Below are 15090 nucleotides of genomic sequence, written 5' to 3' on the forward strand. Positions count from 1 at the left end.
CACCCCAGTCTCCTGTAGCCGGGCACCTGTCACAGCTGGCCCAGCATAGCTCTGTTAGATCCAGGGATAGAATCTGCGGTCCAGAGGCCCTGCGAGGGCCCCGGGAGTGCAGGCCCACCACCAGGCTGCCCTGGTCCCAGTGTGTGCCAAGACAGATCAGCCCATTGGACTGGCTGCTCCAGTCCAGAACCAACACAAAAATGAGGGTTTCACTTTTGCACCCAAGACTCTCTGCCTCTTACATCTTAGAGGAAAGGGGTGATCCACATAGGCTTAGCAAGCATAGAATAAAATACGAAGGGGGAAAAAAAACAGACTACAAACAACATTAGTGATTTAAGAATTCTATCTCTATATATAATCAATATATATAAAAGGCTAATATGCAAAGTGTTCCCCTGGAGTTCGACCAGGAGACCGGGAGTTCTATTGCTCACTATGACGTGCGCTGACCACCAGGGGGTGGCATGGGATGATAGAGGCCCAGGCCAGCAGCTGGTAGCCGGGGAAGGGAGGCCCCAGCTGGCAGCCAGAAGGCCCCCCCATCAGCCCTGATCACCCGCCAGGCCTGGGGACCCTACCTGTGCATGAATTTCATGCACCTGGCCTCTAGTTTTAAAAAAAAACACAAGCTAGTACCAGTGAACATTACTCCCAATTGTTATGCAAATGAAAATGGAAGGGGTACGCAATTCTAAGTCTCTAAGCCTTTCTTTATGGGAGTCTGATCAGGGAAATTAGTTAATGACCCTTGAAAGTTCCAAAATTAGTTGAAAGTTCCTAAGAGGTCACCAAGCCTACAGGGTCTTTGGGGCAGAGAGAAGAAAATATGACTGACTGGTGGGGAAGAAGGACGGTGGGCTGATTTTTCCGTTCCTGCAAAAACAATCATATTTCCATAGAAACAGCAGCAGTCATGCAGCATCATCCACAGCCTGAGAGAGAGCCAGCAGCAGGAGCTGAGCCGGTTTCTGAATCCCCCCAGTATCGAGACCACCCAGCCGAGTGAAGACATGAACGCCAACAGTCAGGATAATAATATGCAACCTGAGGTACGAGTATGAGGTGTCTTTCATTCAAGGATATTCTGTGCATGTTTAAAATAAAAGATAAACTGGTGCTGTTCACAGCCATTTCAAATAAGGTGACAATAATAGGAAGTTTTTACATTAAAAACAACAACAATTGGCCCTAGCCAGTTTGGCTCAGTGGATAGAGTGTCAGCCTGTGGACTGAAAGGTCCCAGGTTTGATTCTGGTCAAGGGCACATACCTCGGTTGCAGGCTCCTCCCTGGCCCAGGCTCGTGCATGCCCTCTCCCTTCCATTCTCTCTACAAATCAATGGAAAATATCCTCAGGTGAGGATTTAAAAACAACAACAATTGGCATAGGGTGATCCAAGATTATATTTGTGGTTCCTGAGTTAGTTGAAGTTATTTGAAAAGATTCTGATTTGTGTGAATACTAAAATAATGTTAATGCCCTGTATTTTAAAATACTGTTGATATATCTCCCCCCACCCCTCTCTAGCTCTCTCTCTCTTCCTCTCTCCCTCTCCGTCTGCCTAAGAGTTAATATCACCTCTGTAAGGGCTTAATTTAAGTCTGGCAATATCATATGATTTAGGACAGGGGTGGAGAATGCCTGGCCCATGGGCCATATAAGGCCCGATAAATCATTTGGTCTGGCCCTGCCAAGGCATTAGGGTGAGTTAATTAAATGTTTGACCAAATATAGCAGGCTAATTTTTAAATTGATAATTTTGTATGGCCCTCGAATGATGTTATAAATATCCAAATGGCCCTGTTATAAATATCCAAACGATTCCCTGCTCCTAATTTAGGAGAACAGGATTTGCCTGAAGCTCTGCCCTAAATATTTTCTCCTACTAAGTCATAGAAACTTGCAGTAAAATCAGTGAAAAGGTTTGAAATTGACCTTCATCCTCCTTAAGTTGAGGATTTGTTCTTCCTCAGTTGGGCATGGGAAGAGCATATGGAGTTTGGGGACGATTAACTTGAAGGCCTCCTATTTACTAGGGCACAGCATATTTTCATTTCCAAACTCAATCTACATGTCCATAAAAGTACCACAGAGTCCCCAGTGTCCTGGAGAGCCCTGTGCTGGGAGACAGCTGGCAGAGGCCCTGCCCTTTGTGAGGATGCAGTTATGGACTGGGTGGAGTTGATCCTGCATTCTGAGAGCCCCCCTCCCCCACCCCCAGCAGCATCAGACTTCTGATTGTATAGTGACACAGTCAGGGGCCAGCGATAAACACTGAAGCCTGAGGCTTCATGACCCAGTGGGATGCTCCAAAGAGCCCTCTTGTTTATAGCCCAGATTTGAGTGGATTTCATGTTGTTGGCTCCCAGCCTGTAGGAATCATCTGCCACGAATTACAAGCACTTTTAGGAGGCAGTCAACAAAGAGGGATATGGAGGTTTCTACAATGGCCCTGCCACCTATGTGCCCTGAGGAGGGCTGGCAGTGCCTCAGGTGTAGGGCTGAGATAAGGTCAGGATAGTCAGATGGGGCTGATGAGTCAGGGAAAGTGATGATTGCAGAGCTCTCTGGTTTTAGGTTAAAAGAGCCAAAAAACTCAAGAGGTACCCAAAACATCAAAAGGGGATATTGAAGCAATGTGAAGGCCAATGTGCTGATAGGAAAGGGGAAGGTGAGGGTCAACCAGAGGGTGGGTAAAATGTGTGGAGAGTCTCAACATTTCTCTTTGACTGTAGTCTTTTATTGAATTGATTGGGGTACAGGTTTCAAGTGTACAACTCAATAAAACATCATCTGCACACTGTATCGTGTGGTCATCGCCCCAAGCAAAGTCTCTTTCTGACCCCATTTTTCCCCCCTTTGCCCACCTCCTCCTAACCCCCATTTCTTTCCCCTTCCCTCTGGCTATCACCACACTGTTGTCTGTGATATATATTTTTTTATTTATTTATTTTTTGCTCAATCCCATCACCTTCTTTCATCCAGTTCCCCAACATCCCTTACAGCTGTCAGTCTGTTCCCTGTATCTATGCCTCTGTTCCAGTTTTGTTCCCCAGTTTATTTTTTCATTAGATTCCACATATAAGTGATAGACTTTAGTCTTCATGGATATAAGATTTGATCTCCTCCAGGGCCCATCCCAGCTTTGTCTGTGGAGAATTTTCTTTCTGAAGCTCTAGGCATTGACCTTCAGGTTGGCAAGAGCATTCTTCCCCCAAGCCAGGCAGTGCCCGCTGCCCCCCTCTTCCTTCCTGGAATGCCGCCATCCTTGCTTGAGTAGATGTTTACCAGGTGTGGAGGGAATGTGGATGTGGGGGTGGAGGGTTCCTTGAGGGGAGTCAAAGAAAAGACGCTACCTGAAGAGTAGGACTCCTTTCCTCAAGGTGTGCACTGGTGACTCTCACTTTCTTTGACTCTTTTTTTACTCATTTTCACTTTTCCTTTCCCCATTGTGGACATTATGGGTCCATATTGTTTTTCCCACTTGTTTCCTGTCATTTTCTTTCTTTCTTTTTTCAATTATAGTTTACATACATTATGATTCTGTATTAGTTTCAACTGTATAGCATAGTGGTTAGAAATCATGTACTTTACAGAGTGGTCCCCCCCCCCCCCCAACCTGGTATTCCAACTACCACTGACCCCCATATATAGTTATTGACTATATTGTTGACTATATTCCTTATGCTGTACTTTATATCCCCATGACTGTTTTGTAACTACCAACTTGTACTTCTTAATCCCTTCACCTTTTTCACCCAGAGTCCCCTCCTCACTTCCCCTCTGGCAACCATCAATCTGTTCTCTGTATTTCTGAGTCTGTTTCAATTTTGTTTGTTTATTTTGTTCTTTATATTCCACATACAAGTAAAATTATATAGTATTTGTCTTTCTCTGTCTGAGTTATTTCATGTAGCATAATACCCTCTAGTCCATCCTTTTGCTGTAGCAAAAGGTTCAACTTCACTCTTTTTTGTGGCCAAGTAGTATTCCATTGTGTATATGTACCACGACTTTTTCAGCCACTCATCTATCCATAAGCACGCTTTCAAACGTTCTCAAAATAAAGTGAGGGACAGGCCAATGCACAAAGAGGGAGGAGAGCACAGGGTTAAGAAAATCACTGCTCTCTTCTTCCCCCTGCAGATGAGCAGCCAGCAGCAGCTTCTGAGCCCCACCCTGTCCGACAGAGGGGGAAGTCGGCAAGACGCAGGGGATGCAGGGAAACCCCAAAGGAAGTTCGGGCAGTGGCGTCTGCCCTCCGGTATGTGTACCAAGTCCTTTCTCCATTGATTGAAGCATTTTAAGTTGTTGATGTTCTGTGTGTTTGGGATCTTAGGTTTCAAAATAAGGGTCTGCATCTGAAGTTATTTATAGACATGAAAAATATATCTCCTTATCAAAGATATTTCCCTCAAAATAACTTCTCTAAAGAGCACTGTATTGGCCCTCGTTTTCCGTTACTATGGTTGAGAAGGCAATACTTATTAACGAAGTGAGATATCATAGCCAAGATCATTTTTAAAAAGACGATTTCCAAGGGCTTCCTGTGTGTATTTAAGGCGTTCTCAAACATTGGCAAAATGTATTTAATCTAAGAGGAAGTGAGTAGATATGATCATTTAGAAAATGCCACAGTTCTCAAAGAAGGAACAACAAAACTTACATAGTATGATACAATATGATATATGATATATGATGTATGATATATTAGTGCTATACTACTTACTGTGTGCCAGTCAGTATTATATGTGCATTGTGTGTGTTCCCTCACTTAATCCTCACAATCCTATTCTTTTTCACACTCAGTGAGATAATTTTTTTCCTCGGAGAACATGGGGTTTTGGAAAGCCAGGACAATCCCATTAAGGGCACTCAGAAGTGGAGGGGGAGCAAAGATCTGCTCAGCCCACTGTCCCCCATATGTGGTTTTCTGTTTAAATCATTGAATCCAGGATAAAATAAGGGCTTCCTAATGCTCCCTAATTGTTCCCCTTCTCCAACCCAATCCAATGAGAAGGTGGATGACGTTGCAAACTCTTCTGTAGCATGTCTGTTCCACAAAGCAGAAGACAGTGTAACTTAGGTTTTGGGACTAAAAGTTGTTCAGTGGATCTTAACATCAGAAGGAAAATATCTTGTTTCACATCCAGGAGTTTATTATTTAGGGATCAGAGAGAAGCCAGCTTCCACCTGGGAAAACAAAGCTGGGAGTGATGGGAAATGAGATTGAGTAGGGGGTGGGGCCAGGCCATGGAAAGCTGTAAGTGACAGGCTGAGTGGTTTCAGCTTCATCCTGTAGCTATTAGGAACCAGTAAAGGTTCCTGAGCAAGACATGGTATTTGGAATTCGTGCTTTTAGGGAGAGTGACTTGGCAGCAGAATAGAGAGTGAGCCTGGAGGCAGCGGTAGGAGCCAGAGGATGATACCGTAATCTGGGCGTGAGGTGACAACATGGCCAAAGCTGGCGGCAGTGGTCCAGACCCTGGAGCAGCAAGTAGGAGAGATGACCTAGGGGAAGTGCAGTCCTTGTGTTCACTGAAATGTATAAAAGAAAGGCTGTTGTCAAAAGTGCCTCTAATGGCCCAAGCGTAAGTGGCCCGGTGATAACTAAAGAGCCATGCTATCGGGACATGCTGAGTTTGAAGAGGCAAAGGGCAAGAAAAGGCATTTTAAGGGGATACCAACTCTGTACCAGGTGCCATGCTATGCATTTTCTTCTTTTTTCCCCCTCCCCCCTTTTCATTTTACTTTTTATTTAAAAGCATATATTTAAAGTGTATAAAGTGATGTTTTTATTGACATATACCTTGTGAAAAGATTGCTGCAGTCAACATATATGCATCAGCTCATATACTTACCTTTTTTGGTTGTGGTGAGAATACTTAAGATCTACTCTCTCAGCAGATTTCAAGTATACAGTACAGTCTTATTAACTATGGTTACCATGCTGTACATTAGATCTCCAGAATTATTCATTTTACATAACTACAACTTTGTACCCTTTGAGCATCTCCCCATAACCCCCATCTCCCAACCCTGGTAACCATCATTCTACTATATTTGCTCTCCTTGCTTCTGTGAATTTTGACATTTTTGGATTCCATATATAAGTGAGATCATAGAGTATTTTGCTTTCTGTATCTAGGTTATTTTACTTAGCATAATGTCCTTTATATTTATATATATTGTTGCAAATTGCAGGATTTCTTTCTTTCTTAAGGTTGAATAATATTTAGTTATCACAATTTATATATCACAATTTCTTTAACCATTTATTAATTGAAGGATACTTAGGTTGTTTTCATATCTTGACTATTGTGAATAACATTGCTATAAACAAGAGAGTGCAGATATCTTTTCAAGATGATTATTTTATTTCCTTCAAATATATATACCCAGAAGTGGGAATGCTGGATCATATATCTGCTATACCTTTTCTTAGGTTATCTCATTTAATCTATTTTAATTATCACAATAGTCCAATGAGAAAACTTGCATTCTCTTCATTTTACAATTGAGGAAATGGGTTTCAAGACATGAAATTGCCTTTAGTTACATCCACAGGTCACAGAATGGAACCCAAAACCATAACTGTGGAATCCCAAAGCCATGAGTGTGTCAACAAAGTCTTCAGACACTCTGCTTCAGTCAGATTCATGGATTGGAAGGATGAATGCCCTGAGCAAATTTTAAATAATTTCCAAAACCATTCTTTTTTTACTGAAACTATACTTCAATTTATTGTTACCAAAAAAAAAAAAAGTATTTATCCACATTATTCTTTTCATACCTTTTGCATTCCTTCCTCTCCACTTACTATCCATTACAGTCCTTCTTTTTCTTTTGTTTTTTTATATGTATAATACTAATGAGCACTGACTCACAAATATTTCTATGACACATATTTGCCCAAATTGGAACTTTTAAATTTTTGTTTTGTTTTTGTAATTATCTCAAAGTGCAAGAGGCAAGCAGCATTTTTTTTTTCAAATGGTATTACTATGCCGAGGTTCTTATCCCAGCCTTACAAAGGGTTCAGCATTCTGGAGAAAGGGCTGTGCATAGATAATTAAGGAGTCCGTGGACGAAAGATATTTTTGAAAGGCATTTGGGGTCAGAGGAGCTTCCAGCTGAAGGAGCTAGAAGGCTCTCCTCCTTGACCAAGGACCCGTGCTTTTATTAAACACAATTTGTCCCAAGGCAAGGTAGAAATATACACTTCAAAGGGTAAGGTATCAAAGGGTTTACAGAAGCATTGTCAGTTTGGGGAATAGCCTACAGCTGTTCAGGTGTTTGGCCAACAGGAGGCAATAAAATGCCTTGAGCTGTCTGGCAGTTAACAATCCTATTCAGGTTTGGGGGAGATGCCTTTTAGCTGTTTCCAACAGGTAAACTACATGTGACTCAACCCTGTTGAGCTCCCCAAGCTTCACCAACCTTTTGGTAAAACTTGTAATTATTACATGCTGGATTGGTTCTCGGCATTACTAGTTGTCCATGAACATAATTTTAAAGTCCATTATGAATATAAAGAATCCAGTGCTGAAAAGTTTTCATACTCAACATCTTTTCATACTCAAAAGGATAGGACTTGTTCATCAAAAGCATTACTACTAGATGGGAATATCATGGTTTTTCAGGAATGACTTACAACATAGTAAAACACCATTTTGCTCATAGGACTTTGGTTAATTCCACAGCACCAAAGCCAATAAGCCACTCAGTGTCTTCAGTCAACTTACGGTTTGGAGGGCGGACAACCATGAAATCTGTAGTGTGCAAAATGAACCCCATGACTGACACAGCTTCCTGTGGTTCTGAAGTTAAGAAGTGGTGGACCCGGCAGCTGACCGTGGAGAGCGACGAAAGTGGAGATGACCTTCTGGATATTTAGGTGGAAATCAATGCAGATGGCAGTCTAATGGTGAAAAGTACTTTCTAATATTTTCCTCCATTGTCCAGTCAGTAATCCATAATTGATACATAATTGAATTCCAATTTGTCCTGCGTAGGAAGGCATAAAAACTGGTCTGTCAGAATTGTGCAAATGATGGGTTATTACCATGTGTTTGAGACAATTTGCATAATGGCAGTATTAGAAATATTAGAAACTACACCAACACCAGATGTAGATTGTTCAAAAATTCTATATATTCTGTCTATGTAAACTAAGGTATATATTCATATGTGCTCTTATATATTATTACCACCCCTGAAAGTGTGCTAAGCCCAAAGTGGCTCATATATATGGTACAGGAGCTATAGCTTTAGTTAATGTTTTCCCACTTCCACTAGAAATATTTTTCTTGGGGGAATTTATTATTTATAATTGATCTGAAAAGGTCAGCACTGAGCTCAGGCTAAAATGCTAATAATTTTACAAACTACAGATTTTGAATTTTAAAAAGCATATTCTTTTTTTGTGTTATTTTTAAAAAATCTACACAAGATATTTAGAGGTCAGAACAAATCAATTTCTGTCCTCAGTCACTCCAATGAAATTTTTGCCTCTTCCAAGAGAATTATATGTATAGGTATCAGACAAAGAAATTGACACATGTTGCTAAATGATTTAAAACAAACCTTACAGGAGTCACTTGAGAGACATAGTTATGGAAAGATGTTGAATTCCTTAAAAAGTATTTGAATAATTGAGTTTAGAAAAAAAAGAGTAAAACAATTCAGCTTATTTTAAAAAATCTTTGCATGTGTGATGCCATCATTGGCTTTATTTTTTACCCAAAATATGTCCATTGTGCCATAAATCAGCAATGACATTATGAGTTGATCACAACACACCATTGCTGTCTTTAATTCCAGATGACTCCCCTGCTACCAGACTCTCCTATGGAAATAATGATACTCTGCAAAATCTTCTCTGAACTCACAGTTTATTCCACACCCCAACTCTATTTGTGTTCTGTGGGAAAATTAAAATGTAAAGTGATTACTGTTGGCCCACTTAGGCTGAGTCAACCAACTAGATGTGAGTTTGGGCTTTGACTACATTATTCTTGATTGAAGATTTGCTGTGTAGATTCTCTTTTTTAATGGAGTGATTACCTCAGTATCCTCTGAACATTCACCCCACCCCGGTTGCTTTATGGATTATTTTTCTCTGTGTAACATTCTTCAAATAGCCAAATATCACAATCTTTCTGTATAACAATTTTAACATTGTGGTGACAGTCTATTGTTTCTATGATTAATTGTGATTATCAGATAATGGGCAATTAAAGTCAGTGCAGCTAAAAGGATTTTATTTCATTTTATGTTCATTTGGCACTTACTTTTCGTACATAACAAAATGAAATAAATATTGAATTTGTAAAAGAATTTTCTCTGAGTTGATGATAATTTCTAAACCCTTTTTGTGTATGGGGCAGGGGGTGGGGACTTGTTGGTAGGGGCACCAGATTGCTGGCACTTTGCAAACTCTCTATTTCTGAATATTCTGTCTATAATTGGTTAACAAAAGCTCTATCCCTGATATTCATTCCAACTCAGCTTCTAAGTTCCTTTCACATTTGTGCCCATAGGCTAAATGAATACCCTGTACCTTCCAAACCCATAACAAAGCAGAAAAGGATGTGACATGGCCAGGGCTTGGATCTTTCCTAGAGCATGAAAAACAGATTTTTTTTTCCCTCTTTTGGCTCATTACACTAGAGTAATACAGCTTCATTCTCACAAAACTGCTGAGCCCTTCCTAAAACGTCTGTAAATGATGTTCAGCAGAACATCACTGTTGTTCATTCTGCAGTGAAGCAAGGGGCAGAATAGCAATGCATTTAAAGCCACAGCACCCTACATTTTCAGTGAAGTGAAACAGCCAAACAATTCCTGAGGGACTCCTCCTGTGGGAGTGCACTGACCACCAGGGGACAGTTCCTGCATTGAGTGTCTGCCCCCTGGTGGTCAGTGCGCATCATAGCAACCTGTCATTCTGCCATTTGGTCAGTTTGCATATTAGCCTTTTATTATATAGGATTTGCAGAGAACCCATGGGCCCTTGCCCATCTGCACCTTCAGGTGGGTTTGATCTCGTTTAAATGCCCTCAGGCTCCATCCATGATGTCACAAATGGCAGTTTACCTGTTTTAAATGTAATATTTTATTATTTTGCCCCAATGCTATATGTCCCCCATTCAACTTAAAAATTACCCTGTAACATGCCTAGTAAACATCTAAATTCCATTTAAATGGTAAGGAGGCTGGCATCATTTCCCATTGAATTAAGCCACAGATGGTTTATTTAGAGACAGATTTGAAGTTCTTTCTCATTCTCTCTTCACAGGCAGTGGTACAATGCCAATGTCAATTTTTAAGGCTTGGTTACAGAATCAACCAACCTAAAGAGGAATTATGTAGCTTCATTGTGTTCTTTTCACAAATTGATATTTGTCACTCCATTTTCTATAGATGTGATTGGTGATCCCAAAATAACACTAAGTGGAAACACTTGTTTTGATGCAGCCTTCCTAGTAGTGTGCCTAATGCCTGGCTAGCCACTGAGATGTTTAACATTTAAATGAGATCAAACCCACCTGTAGATACAGAAATGGGCTAGGGCCCATGGGTTCTCTGTAAATAAATGAATATTAATGGTGGTACTTTTGCATCCTAAGCCATGTGAAAAACATCTAAAATAATAAATCAGTAATTTGACTAGGGACGGTCAGAAATAGCAGAGTAACATTTTATATAAAATTCTTCTTTAGCCTAGATCTCAAGGAAAAGAATTGCACCCATAAATTATATTAGAAAAAGGGAACTTTTGAATTATCTGCATCCTCTTAGGAACTCTAATTTCTACTTTGGAGACATAAGAGTATAAAAGTAGGTAACACTCTTGAAGCACAAGAGTGCATTGGAAAGATTCATATAAGGACAAAGGATAGGAAGGGAGATGGAGGGAAAGATACAGTCTTTATTCTAGCCTTCCATTCTTGGAAATAGATCATGTTTATCTCACTCATGCTTGCAGACAACTAGGCTAGAGACCAATATATCTGCTCAGGGAGAGCACTTCATTTGAAATACACAGAATCAGTATATATAGGTCAGGGTTCTCAAGAGAATAGAACTAATGGGATATTATAGAGAGATTTATTTTAAGGAATTGGCTAATACAATTGTGGATTGATAATGAGTCCAAAATCTATATGGCAGGCCAACAGGCTAAAAATTCAACAAGAGTAACGTTACAGCTTTGAAATTAAAATCTGCAAGCTAGAAACTCAGGCAGGATTTCTGTTTATAATCTTGAGGGAGAATTCCTTCATTTTCTGCAAACCTCAGTTTTTGCTCTTAAGACCTTCAACTGAGTGAATGGGACACACATTATGGAGAGGGTAATTGGCTTTACTCAAAGCCTCATGATTTAAGTGTTAATCATATCTAAAAAATACCTTCACAACAACATCTAAACTAGCGTTTAAACAAACAACTTGGCACCGCAGCCAGACCAAGTTGACATATAAATTTAACTATCGCAATGAGTATCATTTTATTCCCTGTAGTTGGTTAGTGCAACCTGAGGTATAGTTGCTCATCTGCCAACAGAATCTAACCAGTTGTCCTTTTTCCAAGAAACCACAGCCTAGTTTTTAATGTGTTTACTTGATGTCAAGGCACTAATCCTAATTCACAAGCTGAGTCAACAGACTTGAGAGACACATGACCTCCCACAGGTACAGCTTGACCTCTTCTATCTTAATTGGTCCCAGGAGCAATAGGACAGTTGTTTTAGGATGATCAGACTCCAGGCATTGTCTTCTCTTTCAGAGTCTGCATTTCATATTAGAAACATCACGGAAGGCCTTACCTGGTGAAACATTGGAAGCTCAACAACAAAACAGTCAACTAGGAAACATTTAGCTGGCCACAGGTCGATAATATGTCCCACATATCTCAGGGAAAGCTGTCTCAGTGAACTCAATTCTTTCCTCTGTGCCAGGGGACACTCAGCAGTGGGCTCTCTCAGGTACAGAGGGGAGAAAAGCTTCTTTCTCTTCCTGTTTAAGCGATGAGACAAGAAGGACTCCGTGCTCTCTTGGCAACCTTGGTTGGACCCACAGATTTATCGAAATATCCCTCAGGGATTCAATGCAAGGGGTGTGTTGGCCTCCTCTAGCAAATCATCTCTTCCTGACCTCTGTGCAGGGTACCAAACTGTCCCACTCCAGAAACCTGCCTTTGTCTCCATCCTGGCTTTCCTTCCTGCAGAGAATGCCTCACTTCTATGTTCTACCAACTGACTGAGCTTCAGAGCCAAACCCATGTAGAATCTCAAACTGGTATTCTTTTTGGTCCATTGACTTATTTTTCAGAGTAATGGAAATGGGCTTTGCTTAGGGCAAGGTCAATTGATCATTGACTTCTGTGAGGCCCAGTGAGAACAGCCTGAGGGTTCTGGTTGCTGTGTTCTCACTTTGACAGCTACCTCGAGTGGACATGTCACACCACCAGCCCTGATTCTCTTATCCAGGGGTCCTCCATGCCAAGCAAGGTCTTCACTCTCCTGTAATTGCCTCACGTCCTGATCTAACTGTTAATTAGATGCTTCATTTCTTGGTCTGTGTATGAGCTTGAACCATCTGCTTATTGATCATCTCCTTCAGAATATATTGGATTTTAAGGAATCCAGCCACAAAAGCAGGCAATGTTTCAGGTAGCTCATTGAGAAGGTTCCTCCAGAGCAAACTGGAGAGCATCTAATAGGTGGTGACCTGGAGTCACACACATGAATCAGAACGCTACAGAAAGATTAGCTTTAGAAGTCATAGATTATCATTATTATAAAGCAATGTGATAATAAAATTCAGAAATTCTACCTGAAGTCCTTCCACTATAGCTGATATTGTGGAAAAGAAAAATGTCTTAAGTGAGCCAACAAGCTGCACAGTTACTGAGACCACTACCCAAGTGCCAAAGAGCTGATTGCCCAGTTTGGAGGTAATCTTGACGCTGCTTTTCCAATCCAAGTCGTGTGTCTGAATTCTCCAAAAGACCATAAAGCCTTTGAGGGCAAGTCTGGCCTGTCCATCCCTGTACCTCCGGCATCTCTTATCAGAATATTAGCACATGCGTGGTTCTCAGCACTGCTCTCTAAGCCGAACAGAATAAAATTGCTTTGGGTTATTTTAACTCACCTCTAAATAAGACTGTCTGATATACCAAATAAAATGTCAGCCAGTAGGAAGATTTCTCATTTTTGCAGGCTGAATTCCAGTTCCTTTCCTCCCTTTGTGGGATACAGGTGATGTGTTCCCAGGTTAAGATAAAACCAGTGTAAACAAAGCAACAGAAATCTTCCCTGGAACACAGATGTCAGTTGGAATTGCTCTTCAGTTCTTGTGAAAGCGCTCTATTCCAGAGATCCCAATAGGATGCAATGTTGCAAGAACACAGAGAGCAAGCCAGGGGAACCAAGTCTGAAATAAGCAGGGCCTGGGCTCAGGCCCACAGCTCAACCACTCACCTTGGCAGGTGTGATAGTCAGACCATGTGCATGACCAAAGCTGGTGGCAGGAGACCATTTTTGATCATTTACCTGTGACCTGTCAGACAGAAACCAAACCCTGATTTAGGTAAGAAGGGACTTAATTTGAAAAGACTATGGCAATAGGAAGAACACTTTGGATGAATGATTATCTCAAAATGGGTGGGTGGGTGGAGGTAGATAACACGATAGGACAGTTGAGCAGGAAATGTCTGTCCCTGAGGTTAGCCAATTCTTCAGAAGAGCCTTAAGGAGCAGTTATTCCACATTTCGAAGCTGGCTCGGGCTTAGAGTTCAGGGTCCTGAGAAAAGGAGTAATGTTTGACTAAATCAAGTTAGCAGGTATTTTCTGTCAATTGGTCAAAAATTTCAGCTAATCACTCATGTGGCAAAGAATGGGAACTGAAAGGTCTGTGTCTGGCCTTGACATAGAGAAACAAGGAGGTCATGGATCAGTCATACTAAGTCATAGAGGAAGGGGGCTTTTTTGCAGAACACAGGAAGGTGGGGAATTCTTGACCACCATTGTCTTCCAGGAGCACAGGGCAGATCGCCACAGGTCATTTCACTGTCGGGGCTTCTCTTTTCTCTTCTGTCAAATAAAATTAGAATAATACCTGCTTCACCTGCTTCACCTGCCTTTCATGGAGACTGTTAGGATCACTAAGATGTGTTTGTAAGCATATTTTACAGCCGGTAAAGCACATGTGAATAATGCCTGCTATTATTATCTCTGATAATGGCTATTCAGCTCTATGTTCACAAAGGGTTTCAGGGATCACCCTTGCTGTCATTACACTCATAAAATCTCTGATCTTCACAGCCAGATGTAATGAGTAGGCTGCAAGGGAGACAGTAGTGGGGCGTCCTGAGGGCCCCACAGTACTTCTCAAGATGGGGTGCAATTTCCCAGCTGAGCCCATCCCAGTCTGCTGAGAATTATGAAGAATTGTAAGGCACCATCTAATACAAAGTGATAGATAAAGCAAACACCTGTGAGAGCCTTTATATCCCATCAGAGATCAGAATTCTTAAATCACTTTCCTTCAAAGGTTTTCCATAGCTTCCAACAAAATTCAGACCACTGCCTAGAGCCCCTACCTAGCAGCAGGTGTCACATCTGCATGGCTGCAGGAGACGTGTGAATAATGCTTCTTTCTAGCCAGGTAGAGATGCCTGGGGAGCAAAGCTTTCTCAGAAACCCAAGGAAGAGAATCGATGCCCCTGGAAGTGAGAGAGGGGGAAAATCTATAGGAAAGGGAAATGAGTGATATGTAATGCAATTTGAAGATTTCCCCCCTCACCCCCCTCAAGCTATTGACTCAACAGAGAGTGAAACGTCTGGTTGGAAAGGTGAAGACTGAATGAGAAAGAGCCAGCTGGTTCTCATATTGACTGGCCACTGGTTCCTGGGCCGCTGCTGGTGTCCGGGAATGATTTCTGTTTGTTTCTGTTTTTTTCTGATTTATACGAGTAGAGCTGACATAGATTTTCTAAAATAGGACATCAAGTTTAGATTTGGAAAAAAAATGTTATGTCTGTTTATTAATTCTTCTCCCTACTGTAAATAAAACCCACAT

At 41.2% G+C, this 15090-nt stretch overlaps 1 protein-coding gene across 3 annotated transcripts in view; it reads left to right on the plus strand.

Annotated features, from left to right (window-relative positions):
* The window catches only part of NALCN (sodium leak channel, non-selective), a gene marked incomplete at both ends in the record, with an annotated part of 271462 nt that extends 263562 nt beyond the window's left edge, over positions 1-7900 (plus strand). For all 3 annotated transcript variants that reach the window (XM_079779627.1, XM_079779625.1, XM_079779626.1), the window contains 3 exons: positions 903-1052; positions 4150-4267; positions 7707-7900. In XM_079779627.1, coding sequence (XP_079635753.1) covers positions 903-1052; positions 4150-4267; positions 7707-7900 — 462 coding nt within the window. The remainder of the gene's footprint in view (positions 1-902; positions 1053-4149; positions 4268-7706) is intronic.
* Between the last annotated feature and the right edge of the window lie 7190 nt (positions 7901-15090).

The sequence above is a fragment of the Cnephaeus nilssonii genome, assembly GCF_951640355.1.
Source record: "Cnephaeus nilssonii genome assembly, chromosome: 8".
Taxonomy (NCBI): domain Eukaryota; kingdom Metazoa; phylum Chordata; class Mammalia; order Chiroptera; family Vespertilionidae; genus Cnephaeus; species Cnephaeus nilssonii.